General features: G+C 40.1%; 1 protein-coding gene across 2 annotated transcripts in view; it reads right to left on the reverse strand.

Annotated features, from left to right (window-relative positions):
• Positions 1–17372, reverse strand: part of BUD13 (BUD13 homolog) — a 29017-nt gene that overhangs the window by 8122 nt on the left and 3523 nt on the right. The window contains exons 2-9 of one of the 2 annotated variants that reach the window (XM_047752933.1): positions 15151–15222; positions 14698–14782; positions 7442–8173; positions 4567–4871; positions 2978–3083; positions 2215–2353; positions 1749–1933; positions 1425–1506 (exon numbers count right to left, since the gene is read on the reverse strand). In XM_047752933.1, the coding sequence (XP_047608889.1) occupies positions 1425–1506; positions 1749–1933; positions 2215–2353; positions 2978–3083; positions 4567–4871; positions 7442–8173; positions 14698–14740 (1592 nt within the window). In that variant the 5' untranslated portion in view covers positions 14741–14782; positions 15151–15222. The remainder of the gene's footprint in view (positions 1–1424; positions 1507–1748; positions 1934–2214; positions 2354–2977; positions 3084–4566; positions 4872–7441; positions 8174–14697; positions 14783–15150; positions 15223–17372) is intronic. The other variant, XM_047752932.1, reaches the window with a different exon arrangement.

Below are 17372 nucleotides of genomic sequence, written 5' to 3' on the forward strand. Positions count from 1 at the left end.
GATTTTAATCTAACAGTATGAAAAGCTTTTTGATATGGTTTCTGATTCCATATTACAGATAACCTTTAAGAAACCACTAACTGAGCTTTTATATAGTATTACAAAAAATCTAATACACCTTCACACATTCTCTTCCTACATTCCTTTTTTTGATAGTTTTCTTTTTATGGGCACACCTGTGGCATATGAAAGTTATTGGGTTAGAGGTCAAATCAGAGCTGCAGCTGCGGCCTATGCCATGGCCATGGCCACAGTGGATCCAAGCCACATCTGTGACCTACACAGGTCCTTAACCTCCTGAACCACAACAGGAACTCCTCTTCGTATATATCAACTAAACACGCTACAACAAACTAAATCCTGATGTCTACTACTCCCTCAGACATTAATGAGATTTACAAAAATGTAAATCAAAGCTATTCTTCTCACTTATATTTTTGGTTTGGAAAATACTTTTTTTCTTTAAAAATAAGGTAATTATGTTAACATAATGGCTTTTTTTAAAGAATTAATACTTTTAATTTTTTTTTAATTTTAAACTTTTTTTTTTTTTTGGTCTTTTGTCTTTTTAAGGCTGCACCCGCAGCATATGGAGGTTCCCAGGCAAGGGATCAAATCAGAGTTACAGCTGTCAGCCTATGCCACAGCCACGACAGATCCAAGCCATATCTGCAACCTATACCACAGCTCATGGCAACACCGGATCCTTAAACACTGAGCGAGGTCAGGGATTGAACCCAAAACCTCCAGTTCCGACAAACAAACCAGATTTGTTTCTGCTGTGCCACGACAGGAACTCCTAAATACTTTTTAAACTTCTAGTTTATTTTCTAATATGGTAAATATTAACAGGCATAACATAACATATGACAGATATAACATAAACAAAAGTTTTTTGGGTCCTTAATAATTTTTAAGGGTATAAAGGGGTCTTAAGATCACAAAGTTTGAGAATCACTGTGCTAGATGATAGAACAATGTCTAAAGGCAGGCAAGAGATGGATCTCACATGAAGTAGAGGGAGTGACTTTGGATAGGAGCATATATAGTTCATCCAGGATAACAGACAGGAAGTTAGTGTATGTAGGTACAGATGTAGGGGTAGGTAAACAGATAAGGGGGTAGGGGGCCAGTGAGACATTACAAGTAACTCAGTCCTAAGGCAGTGAAGAAAACATTCAAGGACTACATTTTCAAGTTACAAAATACCAAAGGCTACAAACAAGCACCTACCACTTATCCCCTCCAAACCTTAGAAAGTATCATTAGAAGTAAACAATGTCAAAAGCAAAGGGTATCCTATGTGGACTACCTTAATTGTTTGTCCAGAGCTTTAAAAAACTTGAAAAGGAAAAAAGGAAGAAGAGGAGTGTTCTAAACATGGGAAATGGGATTTGAGAAATGCAGGAAATATTCAGGCTTACCTGTCCACTCCATCCCAGCGATATCCAGGCCAGATATTGAATCTGTTGGGAGGAGGTGCTGGGCCATTGTAGCGAGGTCTCACTAATGACAAGAGAGAGAGAAGAGTTAGTTACCATAATAATTCAATTCAGAGCTGGATGGTAGTGGGAAAAAAAATTTTTTATACAGAAGTTCTCTACTGAGATAAACCTAAATTCCCAAATACAAGGAATCTGAAGTTAGATGGGAAAGCTTTCTTTGTACATAGCTAAGTATCACCACCCTAATGATTCTCTCTTCACATTAAGTCACCCGCCATTTCTGATGATTCCCAGAAAGGTCACCTTTCTTAGTCTTGTTCTCCTTGGCCTTATTCTTCTTGATAAAGTTGGCCATGGGGTCTCCCTCTCTTTCTTGTTCTCTCAACATCCGATCCAGATCTTCATCATCAATATAGCGCGCCAGAGGCTTTTGCATTTCTTTCATTGCATCCTCCACATTTTGTTGCTGCTGCCGGCTCTGGGCAAGCCTAGACAAAAAGAACCAGAAGTGTCTGCTATCCTGCTAAGTATTTCCACTAGCATACCGAGATGGACCATAGGCCAAATACTGAAAAAGGTAAAATTCCGAGGATACCAACTGGAAGTGTGGAATATATCACTATCTTAGGAAGGAGACTGGGCACAATGAATTTTCCATTCCCGAAAAATAGCTTTGAAGGCAGAACAGTGAACTAACTGGTCAGAGGAGTAAAGAAATCACTTCCTCCAGTAACTGCACTCTTGTTTTCCCTTTCAGTAGTTCTCTTACCCTTTCCCCCACTGAGCATACAGCTCATCTCTCTCCGAGTCCTTCTCTGCTTTTCTCCGCTGCTCTAAACGTTCCAGTTTCAAATTCCTCTTACGACCAGACTTATCTCGAAATACAGTTTCAGCATATTGGAATTCAGCTGCAAAGGAAAATTATACTTGTAAAGACAAACACCAGGTATCAAAATCAGAAATAATATTCTAACAGCTAAAATCAATCACTTGGGACTCTGATGCTGGATAAGAACCTTCATAGCCAGACTACAAGTAGTTCCTACCAATATCTAAGTGCATATTGGTAATAATCCTGAAATTAACATTGTTCAAGAAGGAAAAGAACCACTTGGACCCAACAAAAAGTTAAAATAATGCATAAAAGCAGTGCTAAAATTTTATATCAATTAAAAGTTTTAGGAGTTCCCGCTATGGCACAGCAGAAACGAATTTGACTAAGAACCATGAGGTTGTGGGTTCAATGCCTGGCCTTGCTCAGTGGGTTAAGGATCCAGCGCTGCTGTGAACTGTGGCGTAGGTCACAGACGAGGCTTGGACCTGGCACTGCTGTGGCTGTGGTATAGGCTGGCAGCTACAGCTCCGATTCAACCCCTAGCCTGGGAACCTCCATATGCCATGGGTACGGCCCTAAAAAGACAAAAGACAAAAGACAAAAAAAAAAAAAGTTTTGAATTCGGGTGTAATAAGCAACATTAAAAAAATAAAAGCTACATGAGCCTCAAGTGATCTCTGCACTTTCACTTTTTTACCTTCAAGTGCCACGGTTTCTTGGTCCCGTTTCTTGAGCTCCTGCTGCTCTCGCTGTATGTCAGTTAACACCAACCCAGTTTTAGCCCCAGAATACATGTGTGCAGCCTATGCAATGGAAAAGGGAGCATCCAATATTAATGAGACAATGCAGCAACAGGCTCCATGAGTATACAAAATTAGGCGCATTTTTGTCTGATGATCAGCAATCACCAAACCAGAAACTCTACCTTTATATTCTTATTGTCAACCACAGGATTCACAAAATAGAAAAGTAGAAATAAAATTGAATTTCATGGAAAATTATTAGTACTATCAAGTTTAAGGGTAAACAGAAATGCAAACCAACAAGATTTTAAAAGGAAGGCTAAGCATCTGTATTTCTGACCTTTCAGCATATAAACTGCACACATGAAGACTCTTAGGTCACCTGATCAGAAACCTCTATAAAGTTCTAAACCCTATGGTAGAGATCAACACTCTACCAGGTGAAATATTCCATTTAAATCACAAATTCAAGTAACCCTAAGGTCCTGAAATTATGGCTATGTTATAAGACAATGACAAGTTATAACCAAATCAAAACTTCTTACTAAACTCCATTCTGTATCAAGATAACAAACCAACCCACAATTATATCCTGATATCCTTAAGCAATGTGCTAAATTTGATTAGTATGAAATTGTCTGTGGACTAATAAGCAAAAACATAAAATGTCACGAGGTCCAGCTGAAATACAGACCTCGCTGTTCCCTAAAAAAGAAGCCTACCTGGATAAGAGACAGGCTGGTCTGCCCTCCAGACCTTGTGGGCTACAGAGATTTAGCCAAAGAAAAGTCTGTGTTGGAGGAAACATGCACACCAAAGGTTCTATTGTACACTTCCTTAACCAGCTCACCAGAGTAAGAGTCCTCTAGTACAAGTGCTCTTTGCAACACAATTACTCAGGGTTCATGCGGATTTTTTTGCTAATTCAGGCTTCACCAGAGATTTAAAATAATATAAAACACTGACCTCCCAGGTGATGCGATTTCTAAAAATTGCTTACAATAAATGTTTACTTTGTCTCGGGCACTGTACTAAGAGTTTTACTTACACTAATTTATTTAATTCTCACAAGAACTTTATAAAATATGTACTACTATTATTCACATTTTAAAGACGAATAAGCTGAGGCTTAGAGATACTATGTATCTTGCTCGAATCACAAAGACAGTACATAGAAGAAGGAGGATTCGAATACATGACCTGCTTGACACAAGGTTTGTGCTCCTAACTCCATTCTGCAAACTACATTTTCAGTTTATTTGTAGGAAAACAGGAAGTTTTTGTGGACCTATTAAAACGAGATTTGTGAAACTGAGAGGCTATGAAAGCAGCGGCTATTTAGGAAACCTGTATTTGCAGGTTCATCTGGGCTGGTTTAAAGGCAGTCCTGCCTTCAGAGAGAAGAAAGAGCTCTAGGGGTCCTGTGAACTGATTTACTATGCTTTGCAGAGCTACCTCGTCCTCCTCTGGCTTGAGATCTCTAGGACTTGCACAGCGGTGGAAGACAGGAGTTACCTAAGATACAGCTCCTGAAAATTCTTACCTTCTTTCCCAGAGGCTGACTCCTTCGAGGTGGAGACAGATCAGAATCAGAAGATCGGGCCCGCTGTTTCCTCCTTGGTGGGGAGAGGTCAGAATCAGAGCTCCGGTGCCGAGGTCTATTCCGTGGGGGTGACAGATCGGAATCCGAATCCCGGGGCCCTGAACTTTGTTTATGTCGAGGAGGAGAAAGATCTGAATCAGAGGCTCTCCTATGGTCACTTGGGTAGGAAGAAGAGTCCAACGTGTGACTGTGATGCTTCCTGGGTGATGAGCTTGTATGCAATTTCCTATGTCTGGGGGAAGAGCCTAAAAATTAAAGAATATAGGCTTTAAGCCCTTGGCAGAATCTAAAAAGAATCTGTCAGGCTAATGTTCAGCATTCATTTAGTCCTCCTGTGACGAACGATCACTAATCTAAATACAAGTACAAATGACATAGGAGAGAAGATCGAAATCAGAGACAACTTTTAAAACCAACAAGCAGGATGTGGGATTCTAGTCTCAAGTTATAATGACTGTGACTGGCATGTAATATCTCAACATACTCTTCTGTGCCATATTTATCCACACAGAGTGAGCAAAACAAACTGCACTCAGGTCTCAGCAGCATGGTAAAAGCTAAAATGGCCTAGAATATATTCTGATGTCCTCAGACTAAAGGATAACAATGTATCTGAATTTAAAAATTAAAACAGGGGAGTTCCCACTGTGGCTCAGTGGTAATGAACCCAACTAGTATCCATGAGGACATGGGTTTGATCCCTGGCCTCGCACAGTAGGTTAAGGATCCGACATTGCTGTAAGCTGTGGTATAGGTTGCAGATGTGACTTAGATCTGGTGTTGCTGTGGCTCTGGCATAGGCTGGTAGCTGCAGCTCCAATTCGACCCCTTGCCTGGGAACTTCCATATGCCACACATGTGACCCTAAAAAGCAAAAAAAAATAAAAAAATAAAATTAAAACAGTGCCTTGGGACAAAAGAGTAAACAAATCTCACTGCACAGGCCTGAGTTGTAGACATCACAAATCACCTCCCAAAGAGTTCCTGCAGTGGTGCAGTAGGTTAAGAATCCCACTGCAACAGCTCAGGTTGCTATGGAGGCACGAATTCGATCCCTGGCCTGACACAGTGGGTTAAAGGATTCAGTGTTGCCATGCCACAGCTGCAGAGTAGTTCACAGCTGTGGCTTGGATTCAATCCCTGGCCTGGGAACTTCCACATGCCTTGGGTGCAGCCATTAAAAAAACAAAAGCAAGGAGTTCCCGTCATGGTGCAGTGGTTAATGAATCCAACTAGGAACCATGAGGTTTCAGGTTCGATCCCTGCCCTTGCTCAGTGGGTTAAGGATCCTGCATTGCCATGAGCTGTGGTGTGGGTCACAGACGCAGCTCGGATCCCGCACTGCTGTGGCTCTGGCGTAGGCCGGTGGCTACAGCTCCAATTTGACCCCTAGCCTGGGAACCTCCATATGCTGCGGGAGTGGCTCAAGAAATGGCAAAAAGATGGAGTTCCCGTTGTGGCGCAGTGGTTAATGAATCCAACTAGGAACCATGAGGTTGTGGGTTCGGTCCCTGCTCTTGCTCAGTGGGTTAAGGATCCTGCATTGCTGTGAGCTGTGGTGTAGGTTGCAGACGCGGCTCGGATCCCGCACTGCTGTGGCTCTGGCGTAGGCCGGTGGCTACAGCTCCGATTCGACCCCTAGCCTGGGAACCTCCATATGCCGCGGGTGTGGCCCAAGAAATAGCAACAACAACAACAACAACAACAAAAGATTAAAAAAAAAAAAAGAAAACAAAAGCAAAAAACCACAAATCACCTCCCCCAAAAAAGCAATCTGCAGCAGGTGTCAACAGTCCTAAAAGCATAGGACCCTGACCCTCTGACCCAGTAAATCAATTTCTAAGGAAACATATTTGGAAGTACTTTGATTTCCAGGAGATCAATCTAGAAGTATTATTAAGAAAATAATCCAGAACAGGGCAATAGTTTCTGCATAAGGATGTTCATTATAGAATTATAGAAGAAAAGGTGCAGAAACAACCTCAAATATGCAGTATTAAGGAAATGGTACATTTATGTAACAGAATACCAACAAAAATTATATTAATGAGATATTTTATGACATGAGGAAGATAATGTTAAGTGAAAAAAAAAAACAGACAAGATTACACATGCAATATGTATTTACTGCCTAGACAGACCTTGACCACATCAAAAATGAATAGAAAAAAAAAAAACTAAAAGAACACAGATTACAACACTAGCAGTGACTGCCTCTGAATGACAGAATTTTGTATGACCTTTTTCTACTTCTTTATACATTTCTATACATTCTGCAATGAATATGCAGTGTTCTTATATGGGGTGGGGAGAATAAACAAAAGAATATATAAAACCCTCCTCTCTGCTACTATAAATTTTTAACTCTCCTCAGCCCAACCTCTCATGATTTCCCTCCAGTTTTGTTCGGTTTTTTTTGTTTGTTTGTTTTGTCTCTTGGCCTTTTCTAGGGCCACTCCCGCAGCACATGGAGGTTCCCAGACTAGGGGTCTAATTGGAGCTATAGCCGCTGGCCTACACCACAGCCACAGCAACTCGGGATCCGAGCCACGTCTGTGGCCTACACCACAGCTCACGGCAATGCTGGATCGTTAACCCACTGAGCAAGGGCGGGGATCGAACCCGCAACCTCATGGTTCCTAGTTGGATTCGTTAACCACTGTGCCACGACAGGAACTCCTCCCTCCAGTTTTTAAAACTTCTCCAATGCTCCATTCTCATTTCTAAAGATCACAAATACCTAAAAAGGAACTAAAAGGCCCAAAAGAAAGTGCCTAGGGAGTTAAGTCCTTCCTATGGACAGTCAAATGCTCACCTTTAGAGTCATGTTGCTTATTTCCAGAATGGGATTTTGCTTGCTTTTTTCGTGGAGGAGAGAGGTCTGAATCACACTCCTGCTTGCTGTTCTTTGGGAGTGATGGATGAGATGGTCCTGGCCCCTTCCAATGGGGAGAAGCTTGGCTAGACGCTCTTTCTGGGGCTGTACTGCTTTTGGTTCTGGGCAGTGAATGAGGGACATTAGAAGCCAAGTCAGGGGAATCATGACGGGCCCTCCTGAGCTGCGATGTGTCCATGGAATCAAGAGTCCTTCTAGGTTGAACTGTGTCAGGGGAGCGATTACGGGCCCTTCTGGGAGGAGAGATATCTGAGGAACTGCAGTGGGCTCTCCTAGGAGGTGATGGATCTGGTGTATCGTGACGGGCTCTCCTAGGAGGTGATGGCTCTGGTGTATCATGACGGGCTCTCCTAGGAGGTGACGGATCTGGTGTGTCATGACAGGCTCTTCTAGGCGGCGACGGATCTGGTGTGTCATGACGGGCTCTCCTAGGAGGTGATGGATCTGGTGTGTCATGGCGGACCTTCCTAGGAGGTGATGGATCTGGGGAATCATGACGAGCCCTCCTAGGAGGCGATGAATCTGGAGTGTCATGGCGGACCTTCCCCGGAGGTGATGAATCTGGGGTGTCATGACGAGCCCTCCTAGGAGGTGATACATCTGGGGTGTCACGACGGAAATGTCTGTGTGAGGGCAGATCTTCATTGTGGCCTAAACACAAAGAGCAAAGAGTCAGAATCCCACAGATGCTCTGTTCACCCCCAGGAACCATAGTTTCAAAAGATGCCCCAGGAGGATACATCTGAAAACTACTCAGAAAGCCCAAAAGGTCTGTACAACTCTTACTTGGGGCAGTAAGACAGCACTCATGAATATCCTAAGAATAATCTCTCATATTTGCCTAAAAAGTCATCAGTCTATAAAGCATTTTAAATATTTTTCATGTTATATTTTGTTAGGTAAGCAAGGCAGTTATCCTTGCTTAACAGACCTGAAAACAGAGACTCAGGGGCTAAGTGATTTCTTACCTGGGGTCACAGCTACGAAGAGAAAAGATAGGCTTGAACTCCAGTCCTCTAACTCTTAATCCAATGCTCTTCCACAAAACTGATTTGTACAGAGCTCCCCACTAGAGGCTCTTATTGATATTTAGCCTAGATAATTCATAATGTGTACCCACTCTTCTTTCAAGAGGCAAACTGACTAAATCTGTGACACATCAAAGTGAAATGCTGTTACCTACTGAATCCATGCCATCGTGCTCCTTATTAGAAGCGGGAGAACACCAGAAAGTAAGAAGGATCAGGGAGTCTCCCAGTGGCTCAGTAGAGTAAGGATCCAGCACTGTCACTGCTGTGGCTCGGGTGTAATCCCTGACCAGGAAATCTTTGCATGCTGCAGGTATATCCTCCCAAAAAAGAAGGATCAGCATTTACTGATCACCTACTGCACACCCATGTTTTATATAGGTTATCTCATTTACTTCTCATAATAAGCCTAGGAGATAAATATTGTTATCCCAATTTTATAGATGAAGTTGATACTTAGAAAGATGGAGTAATTTGCAAAAATCATACTACTAATAACTGATAGAATGGATATTCAGATCCTGATCTGTTTTAACTCCAGAGTCCGTGTGCAATCTTTAAAAAGGAAAGAGTTTGAGACTTAAAAGTCCAAAGGCATAACAGAATGAAATACTTATAGCAAATTAGGACAGTTCCAAAATCCAGTTTCTCTTTTCCCTCTTTTTCTGATCACTGAGCTCCATAAACAAATAAAATACAAATACAAATAAAAGTTGGGTAGGACCCAATGAATACTTGCTAAATGGATGAATTAAACCAACTCCTTTTCTCCGGAGACTAGGCCCATCTGACTGGCATCCACGGCTCAGAGAAAAGTATTGATATCTGCAGGGTAAATCTAACCCCTGGGGTTGATAAGTTCCATGATATTTATCAAAAGGAAGTAAGAACCAGAGATCAGTGAGGTGCTAGTAACAAATGAGGATGGGCCAGTGAGAGTGAGGCAAACGAAAAAGAATTACTCATGTTGTGTGTGTGTGTGTATATGTGTGTATCATTTCCTAGATCTACAGATATGGAGGTCAAAAGAATCTCTGTAAAAAGGATTATGAAAAAGACTGGAAACACAACTGCAGGATAAGGCAGAAAATAATAGATCAGAATGTATAAGACTCTGACAAAAGAACACTGATAATAAAGTCTGCATTAGTGGAGTTCCTGTCGTGGCACAGTGGATACGAACCTGACTAGCAACCATGAGGTTGCAGGTTCAATTCCTGGCCTCACTCAGTGGGTTAAGGATCCGGTGTTGCCATGAGCTGTGGTACAGGTTGCAGAGGCGGTTCGGATCCCGCGTTGCTGTGGCTCTGATGTTGGCCGGCAGCTGTAGCTCCAGTTAGACCCCTAGCCTGGGAACCCCCATATGCCACGGGTGCGACCTTAAAAAAAAACAAACAAACAAACAAAAAAAAGTCTGCATTCGTAAAAAATAATGATGAACTAAAAACTAACTAAGGCAATGGTGATCACTAACCTATAGACGACTGTCACTTTTGTTACGCGTTTTTTCTTAATCAGAATTGCAGAATAATTAACCTAAAGGTGGGGGGTAGGGGAATGTGCTTGGGTTATGGGATGGATATCCTGTGAAATTGGATTGTTATGATCATTATACAACTAGAGATGTGATAAATTCATTTGAGTAATAAAAAAATTAAAACAAAATAATTAACTTAAAGGTACAAAGTATAAAACAGAACAAATCCTATTTAGGAGTTAATTCTCCTACCCTCCATGTATGAAACGGGAACAAGCATCAAGGGTAAACTGGAGTTAACTATCAAGAAGCAAGCTCCTTATTTCTGTGACAATGAACAGAAGGAATAAAAACCTTTCATGGGACACAAAGAGTCCAAATGACTGCTAGGACTAGAGCTATGACTCACTGGAACCAAATATTTCTTAATCTATGTCCCTTAGTAAGCAGGCCTACCTACCAAGTTTTTAGAAAAGGGGACATGACTGCCAAGCCCCAAGTGATGATTAACCAAAGGGCAGCAGGTTGTAAGAATCAAGTACCTACTAGCAGTTCAAGAAATACTCATTAATGGCATCTCCTTGTGCTGCACAAAAGGAATACTAGGGCAAATAAGACAGGGTCTCATTTCTGTTCAAATGCCCTTTATCCAATTCTCCAGAACTAAAAATATGTTTTAAATAGTGAGTTAGATTATTAGCCTAGGGAGAAGGTGCAGAGTTGGGCAAGTGGAGGACAATGAACTGTAAAATACCAATAATTAAGGGAAGAACAAAGAAAGCCTTACTAATACAAATAAAGATGACAGAAAACATTGGTTCTTGGCCCATACATGTGTCACTTCATCCTGGGAAAGGAAGGAGGTTATTTTGGTCTCCAAAATCTCTCCCTCAGATTTTTATAAATTCCTCCAAATATATACTAAGTGCTCTCCTATTCTGGGCCAGGAGGAGTGGGTGCTAAAAGACACCCAAATGACTCACTTCCTTATCTCAGTAACCCTAATAACAAAATATAAAAAAGTGGAATACTTGGCTTCTCAGTTCCCATGTCTTACTACGTCTGAATGAGTTCTGAATTCTTTTTCACTATATTTTTTAGGATCAATGATACACTGAAACAAAACTAAGCATTCCTCTAAAGAGAAAAGTATGGGATAGAAAAAAGGCTTCCCTCGAATCCAATAATACATAAAAAGGATCATACACCATGATCAAGCATGATCAAGCTGGATTCATTTCAAGGTCACAAAGGATGGTTCAATATATAAAAATCAGTCAATGCGATACACTACATTAACAAAAGCAAAGACAAAAATACATGATCATTTCAATATTCAACATCCATCCATGATAAAAACTCCCATCGAAGTCAGTATAGAGGGAACATATCTCAACATAATAAAAGCCACAACAACATAATATTCAAACTGAAAGCTTCCCATTAAATTCAGGAATAGAATAAGGATCCCACTCTTACGACTTCTATTCAACATAGCATTAGACGTCCTAGCCACAGCAATCAGACAAGAAAAATAAATAAGATGAATTCATATTGGAAGAAAGGAGACAAAACTGTTACTATTTTCAGATGATATAATACTCTACACAGGCAACCCTAAAATCTCCACACAAAAATTAGAACTAATACATGAATTCAGCAAGGTTGCAGGATACAGGATTAATAAAAGAAATCTGTTGCTTTTCTTTACACAAACAAGGAAATAACTGAAAGATTAAAAAAAAAATCCCATTAAAATTGCATTAAAAAAAACACCCAGGGAGTTCCCATTGTGGCTCAGTGGTAAGGAATCCAAATAGTATTCATGAGGACACTGGTTTGGATCCCTGGCCTTGTTCAGTGGGTTAAGGATCCAGTGTTTCCATGAGCTGTGCTGTAGGTCACAAACATGGCTCAGATCCAGCGCTGCTGTGGCTGGGATATAGGCCAGCAGCTACAGTTCTGATTCAACCCCTAGCCTGAGAACTTCCATGTGCTGTGGGTGTGGCCCTAAAAAAAAAAAAAACCCAGAAATAAAGTTAATCAAGGAGGTGAAATATATATACACTGATAAACATTGACAAAGGAAACTAAAGATGATTCAAAGAAGTGGAAAGATATCCTATGCTCTTGGACTAGAAGAACTAATATTGTTTACATGGCCATGCTACACAAAGTAATCTACAGATTTAATACGATCCCTATCAAAATACTCATGACATTTTTCACAGAATTAGAATAATCCTAAAATTTATATGCAACCACAAAAGACCCAGAATTGCCAAAGCAATCCTGAGTAGAAAGAAGCATAACCCTCCCAGAGAGACACACATACCAATAGGAACATAAAAGAGCCCAGAAATAAAACCACACACCTATGGTCAATTAATATAATAAAGGAGGCAAGAATATACAATGGAGATAAGACAGTCTCTTCAACAAATGGTGCTGGGAAAGATGGACAGCTACACATAAGTCAATGAAATTAGAACACTTGTTCACACCAAATACAAAAATAAACTCAAATGGTTTAAAGACCCAAATATAAGATATGACACCATAAAACTCCCAGGAGAAAATATAGACGAAACATTCTCTGACCTAAATTGTGGCAATATTTTCTTAGATCAGCCTCTCAGGTAAAAATAAAGCAAAAATAAACAAATGGGATCTAATTAAACTTAAAAGCCTTTGCAAAGCAAAGGAAACCATCAACATAATGAAAAGACAGCCTATGGAATACAAGAAAATATTTGCAAATGATGCAACTGACAACAGATTAATACACAAAATATACAAACAGCTCATACAAATCAATTATCAAAAAAAAAAAAAAAAAAACCAAAAACCAGAGTTCCCGTTGTGACTCAGCAGTAATGAACCTGTCTAGTATTCATGAGGACACGGGTTTGATCCCTGGCCTCATCAAGTGGGTTAAGGATTTGGCATTGCCATGAGCTGTGGTTTAGGTGGCAGACATGGCTCGGATCTGGCGTGGCTGTGGCTGTGGCTGGCAGCTCCGGTTCCACTCGACCCCCAGCCAGGGAACCTCCGTGTGCCATGTGTGTACAGCCCTAAAAAAAGGAAAAAAAAGAAAAAACAAACAACAAACAAACCCAATTGAAAAAATAGGCGGAAGACCTAAACAGACATTTCTCCAAAGACGACATACAAATGGCCAACAGGCACATGAAAAGATGTTCAACATCACTATTTATTAGAGAAATGCAACAAAACCATGATGAAGTATATCACTTCACACCAGTCAGAATGGTTGTCATCAAAAAGTCGACAAATAATAAATGCTGGAGAGGGTGTGAAGAAAAGGGAACCCTCCTATACTGCTGATGGCAATGTAAACTGGTACAGCCAGCATGGAAACACTAGGAAAGTTACTTAAAAAACTACAAAATGAGCTACTATATGATCCAGCAATCCCACTCCAGTGCACATACCCAGAAAAGAGGAAAACTAACTCAAAAAGGTACATACAGGAGTTCCCGTCGTGGCGCAGTGGTTAACGAATCCGACTAGGAACCATGAGGTTGCGGGTTCGATCCCTGCCCTTACTCAGTGGGTTAAGGATCCAGCATTGCCATGAGCTGTGGTATAGGTAGCAGACTCGGCTCGGATCCCGTGTTGCTGTGGCTCTGGCGTAGGCCAGTGGCTACAGCTCCAATTCGACCCCTAGCCTGGGAACCTCCATATGCCACGGGAAGCGGCCCTAGAAAAGACAAAAAAAAGGTACATACATCCCAATGTTCATAGTAGCACTATTTAAAATAGCCAAGATGTAGAAACCACCCAAGTGCCTATCAAGAGACCAATCACTGGTTTAAGAAGATGTGGCATATAACTCAGTCATAAAAAAGAATAGAATATTGCCATTTGTAGCAACATGGCTGAACCTAGAAAATATCATACTAGGTGAAGTAAGACAGAAAAAAAAATATATCATATGATATAATTTATATGTAGAATCTAAAAAATAATACAAATGAATCTACATACAAAACAGAAAAAAACTCAAAGACATAAAAAGCCAACTTAGGAGTTCCCGTCATGGCACTGCGGAAACAAATCCGACTAGGAACCATGAGGTTGAGGGTTCGATCCCTGGCTTTGCTCAGTGGGCTAAGGGTCTGGCATTGCCATGAGCTGTGGTGTAGGTCAAAGATGCAGCTTGGATCTGGTGTTGCTGTGGCTGAGGCAGAGGCCAGTAGCTATAGCTCCAATTAGACCCCTAACCTAGGAACCTCCATATACCGCAGGTGCAGCACTAAAAAGACAAAAGACCAAAAAAAAAAAAAAAAAAACCCACCAACAAACTTATAATTACCAAAGAGGAAGCAGGGGAAGGGATAAATTAGGACAATGATGTTAACACATATAAACAACTATACATATAATAGATAAGCGTCAAGGAATTATTTACAGCACAGGGAACTAAATAAATTCTCTTGTAATAACCTATATGGAAAATAATCTGAAAAAATATATATATAACTGAGTCATATATATATAAATATATATGTGTGTGTGTGTATATATAAAAAACTTTGCTATACACCTAAAACTAACACAATATTGTAAATAAGCTATACTTATATTAAAACAAAAAGGTTTCCCTATAAATGGGAAATTCAGATTTATCTATTGTTGGAACTCACCTCCCAAAAGCTTCCATTTGGCACTGGAACGAAAAGCTTCCATTTGCTTTACCTCTTCTGGCCGCTCATCCACAAACTCAGCCACCTGTGGGAGAAAGAACTCTAGGTTAAGGAAATCCATAGGATCCAGCCAAGTAGTACTGTTGAACTTGAAGCTATGACTATTCCCATTCCTAATAAAAGATGACACACAAAGACCCAAAATGGCCATGAAGAAATGGGTACTGGTCCTCAGTTACATGTGCTCCATGTACATGCGATCGTCACTGGACGGTTTAATTGTAGATCTTTCTCTGACTAGTCAATTTCCCTCCAGAGGTTAATTTCTTTCATTCAAACCTTTTTATTAACCTCCCAAGTAGATAAGTGCCACTTATAAGCTAAAAGCTAAATTCCTTTTACCTTTTTACTTTTACATTCAGAGTGAAAACACAGGCAGGCTCCTTGACATACCTATCATTCATCAAGGGCTTCAGGCTCTTTATGAAAACTTTCTTATTGTACGTAGTCACAATGATAGGTTTTCTAGAATCCAACCAAAAGAAGTCATTAACATGTACACAGACCCACAGACTCTTTAAAGGATTAAACCATATTTCATATGACCCAAATTCCCAAGCAAATCTGGAATCTTCTCTCAGACTAATGATCATTCACCCAGTCCCTCCCTGACAGGGAACCAATTCACTGACAGGGAACTCATGTTACAAGGCACAGTCCACCGCACTTTGGGGCTAGAAAGTTCTTAACTGTATTGGCCCCATATCTGCTTTCCTGCAACTTCTTTCCATCTACCCTAGTTCTGACCTCTAGGTAATACAACCGATCCCCCTTCCACAGGACAGACTTTCAAAAATGCTGGCATAATAAATTCTAGTTACACAGTAGCAACTATAAGCAAGGCACTATGTTTTTTGCTTTACTTATGTTATTTCTCTCAATCCTCATAAAAGCCCTGCAAAGAAAGGCTCTAAACTACTAAGAGCGAAATATGACTCAGAGAAGTTAAGTAACTTTCTCAGTATCCCAAACTAGCAAATTGCAGAACTGGAATTCAAACCTAGCTCATAATTCCCCTCCACTACTTCTCTTCTCCCAAGATCTTAACCTAGTTTTAAGATCTCTCACTGGACATTAAAAGCACAGGCTTTCAAGCAAGATGAACTGAGATTTAAAGTCCCAGATTTGCCTCTTAATATCTGTATAACCTTTGGCAAATTACTCTCTCTAAGCTTCAATTTCCTCATTTGTAAAGTAGGATCAAAGGATTGCTGTGAGGATTCAATAGATAATTCACATAAGCTTAGCAGTGCTTGATACATGGTAAATTACACCTATTTGTGCTGCCACTGCTGTTGTGGTTGTCCTAATTATTTTACCATTATTATTGGTGATGATGGTCTTGCAGCAGCAAAAATGAATTCAATAATTGAGACCTGTTTTAACCAGCATTAAAGAGAAGTGGAACACAAGTGGAACTAAAGTTTCCTTATTCAAGTTTTAGGGCAATCATAAGAACAAAAGACAACATCATGAAGGAAAATAAACAGACCTTACTACATAAAACTTAAAAAAGTTTTAAATGTCGAAAACTATTATGCGAGTTCCCATCATGGCTCAGTGGTTAACAAATCCAACTAGGAACCATGAGGTCAAGGGTTCAAGCCCTGGCCTCGCTCAGTGGGTTAAGGATCTGGCGTGGCTGTGAGCTGTGGTGTAGGTCACAGACTCAGCTCAGATCCTGAGTTGCTATGGCTGTGGCGTAGGCCGAGGCACAAGCTCCAATTAGACCCCTAGCCTGGGAACCTCCATATGCCGTGAGAGCGGCCCAAGAAATGGCAAAAAGACAAAAAAAAAAAAAAAAGCATTATGACATTTTAAAACTGAAAACAACCTACATATCCAATAACACAGATTAAACTAAATTAATATGTATATTGAACTACTATACAACCATTGAAAGTCACATTCCTAAAGAATATTTTAAAGTCTCAGTAAAGTATGACAATATATTAAGTGAAAGAGCAGGTTCCAAAACCATATGTATAGTATGATCCAAATTATAGTTGGAAATATAAATACAGTATGTACAATCTATGAATTAAAGACATATGCAACCAAGTGTGAGCAGTTCTTATCTTAGATGGTCACAGTACAAAAGACTATTACATTCTTTTTAAAACTTTAAACTTTCTTACAATTTTCAAAATATTCTATAATAAATACGTATTGATTTTATATAATAAAAAGTAACAACAAATGTTATAAACATTAACTAGGTTTCAGCAACTCATTCTGAGATTAAATTGGCTCCTTGTGATCACTATTTCCCTTTTAATTACTAACAAACCTTTTAAATGATCTACTATAAAATATGCTGGGCATTAACATTAAACATCTCATCTAGAATTCATCTTTTAGTATAATACAGCCTATCAACAGCTCTCCTTTTCACCTTCTCAGCAATTCTGAGCAAAGGTTCCATGACCATACCAACAGTAACTCATCTGCCTATGCTTTTGCCCACCTGGCTCTTACTCATCTTTCAAAACTCAATTCAGATATTTATAAACTCCGTGGAATTTCCCAATGAAATAAAAAGTACGCCACCTGCCCTGTTCTCTAAAAGGACTTGGTGCACATGTCCACCTGTCTTCCAACATTCATCACATTGC

Source organism: Phacochoerus africanus, chromosome 11, assembly GCF_016906955.1.
Source record: "Phacochoerus africanus isolate WHEZ1 chromosome 11, ROS_Pafr_v1, whole genome shotgun sequence".
NCBI lineage: Eukaryota > Metazoa > Chordata > Mammalia > Artiodactyla > Suidae > Phacochoerus > Phacochoerus africanus.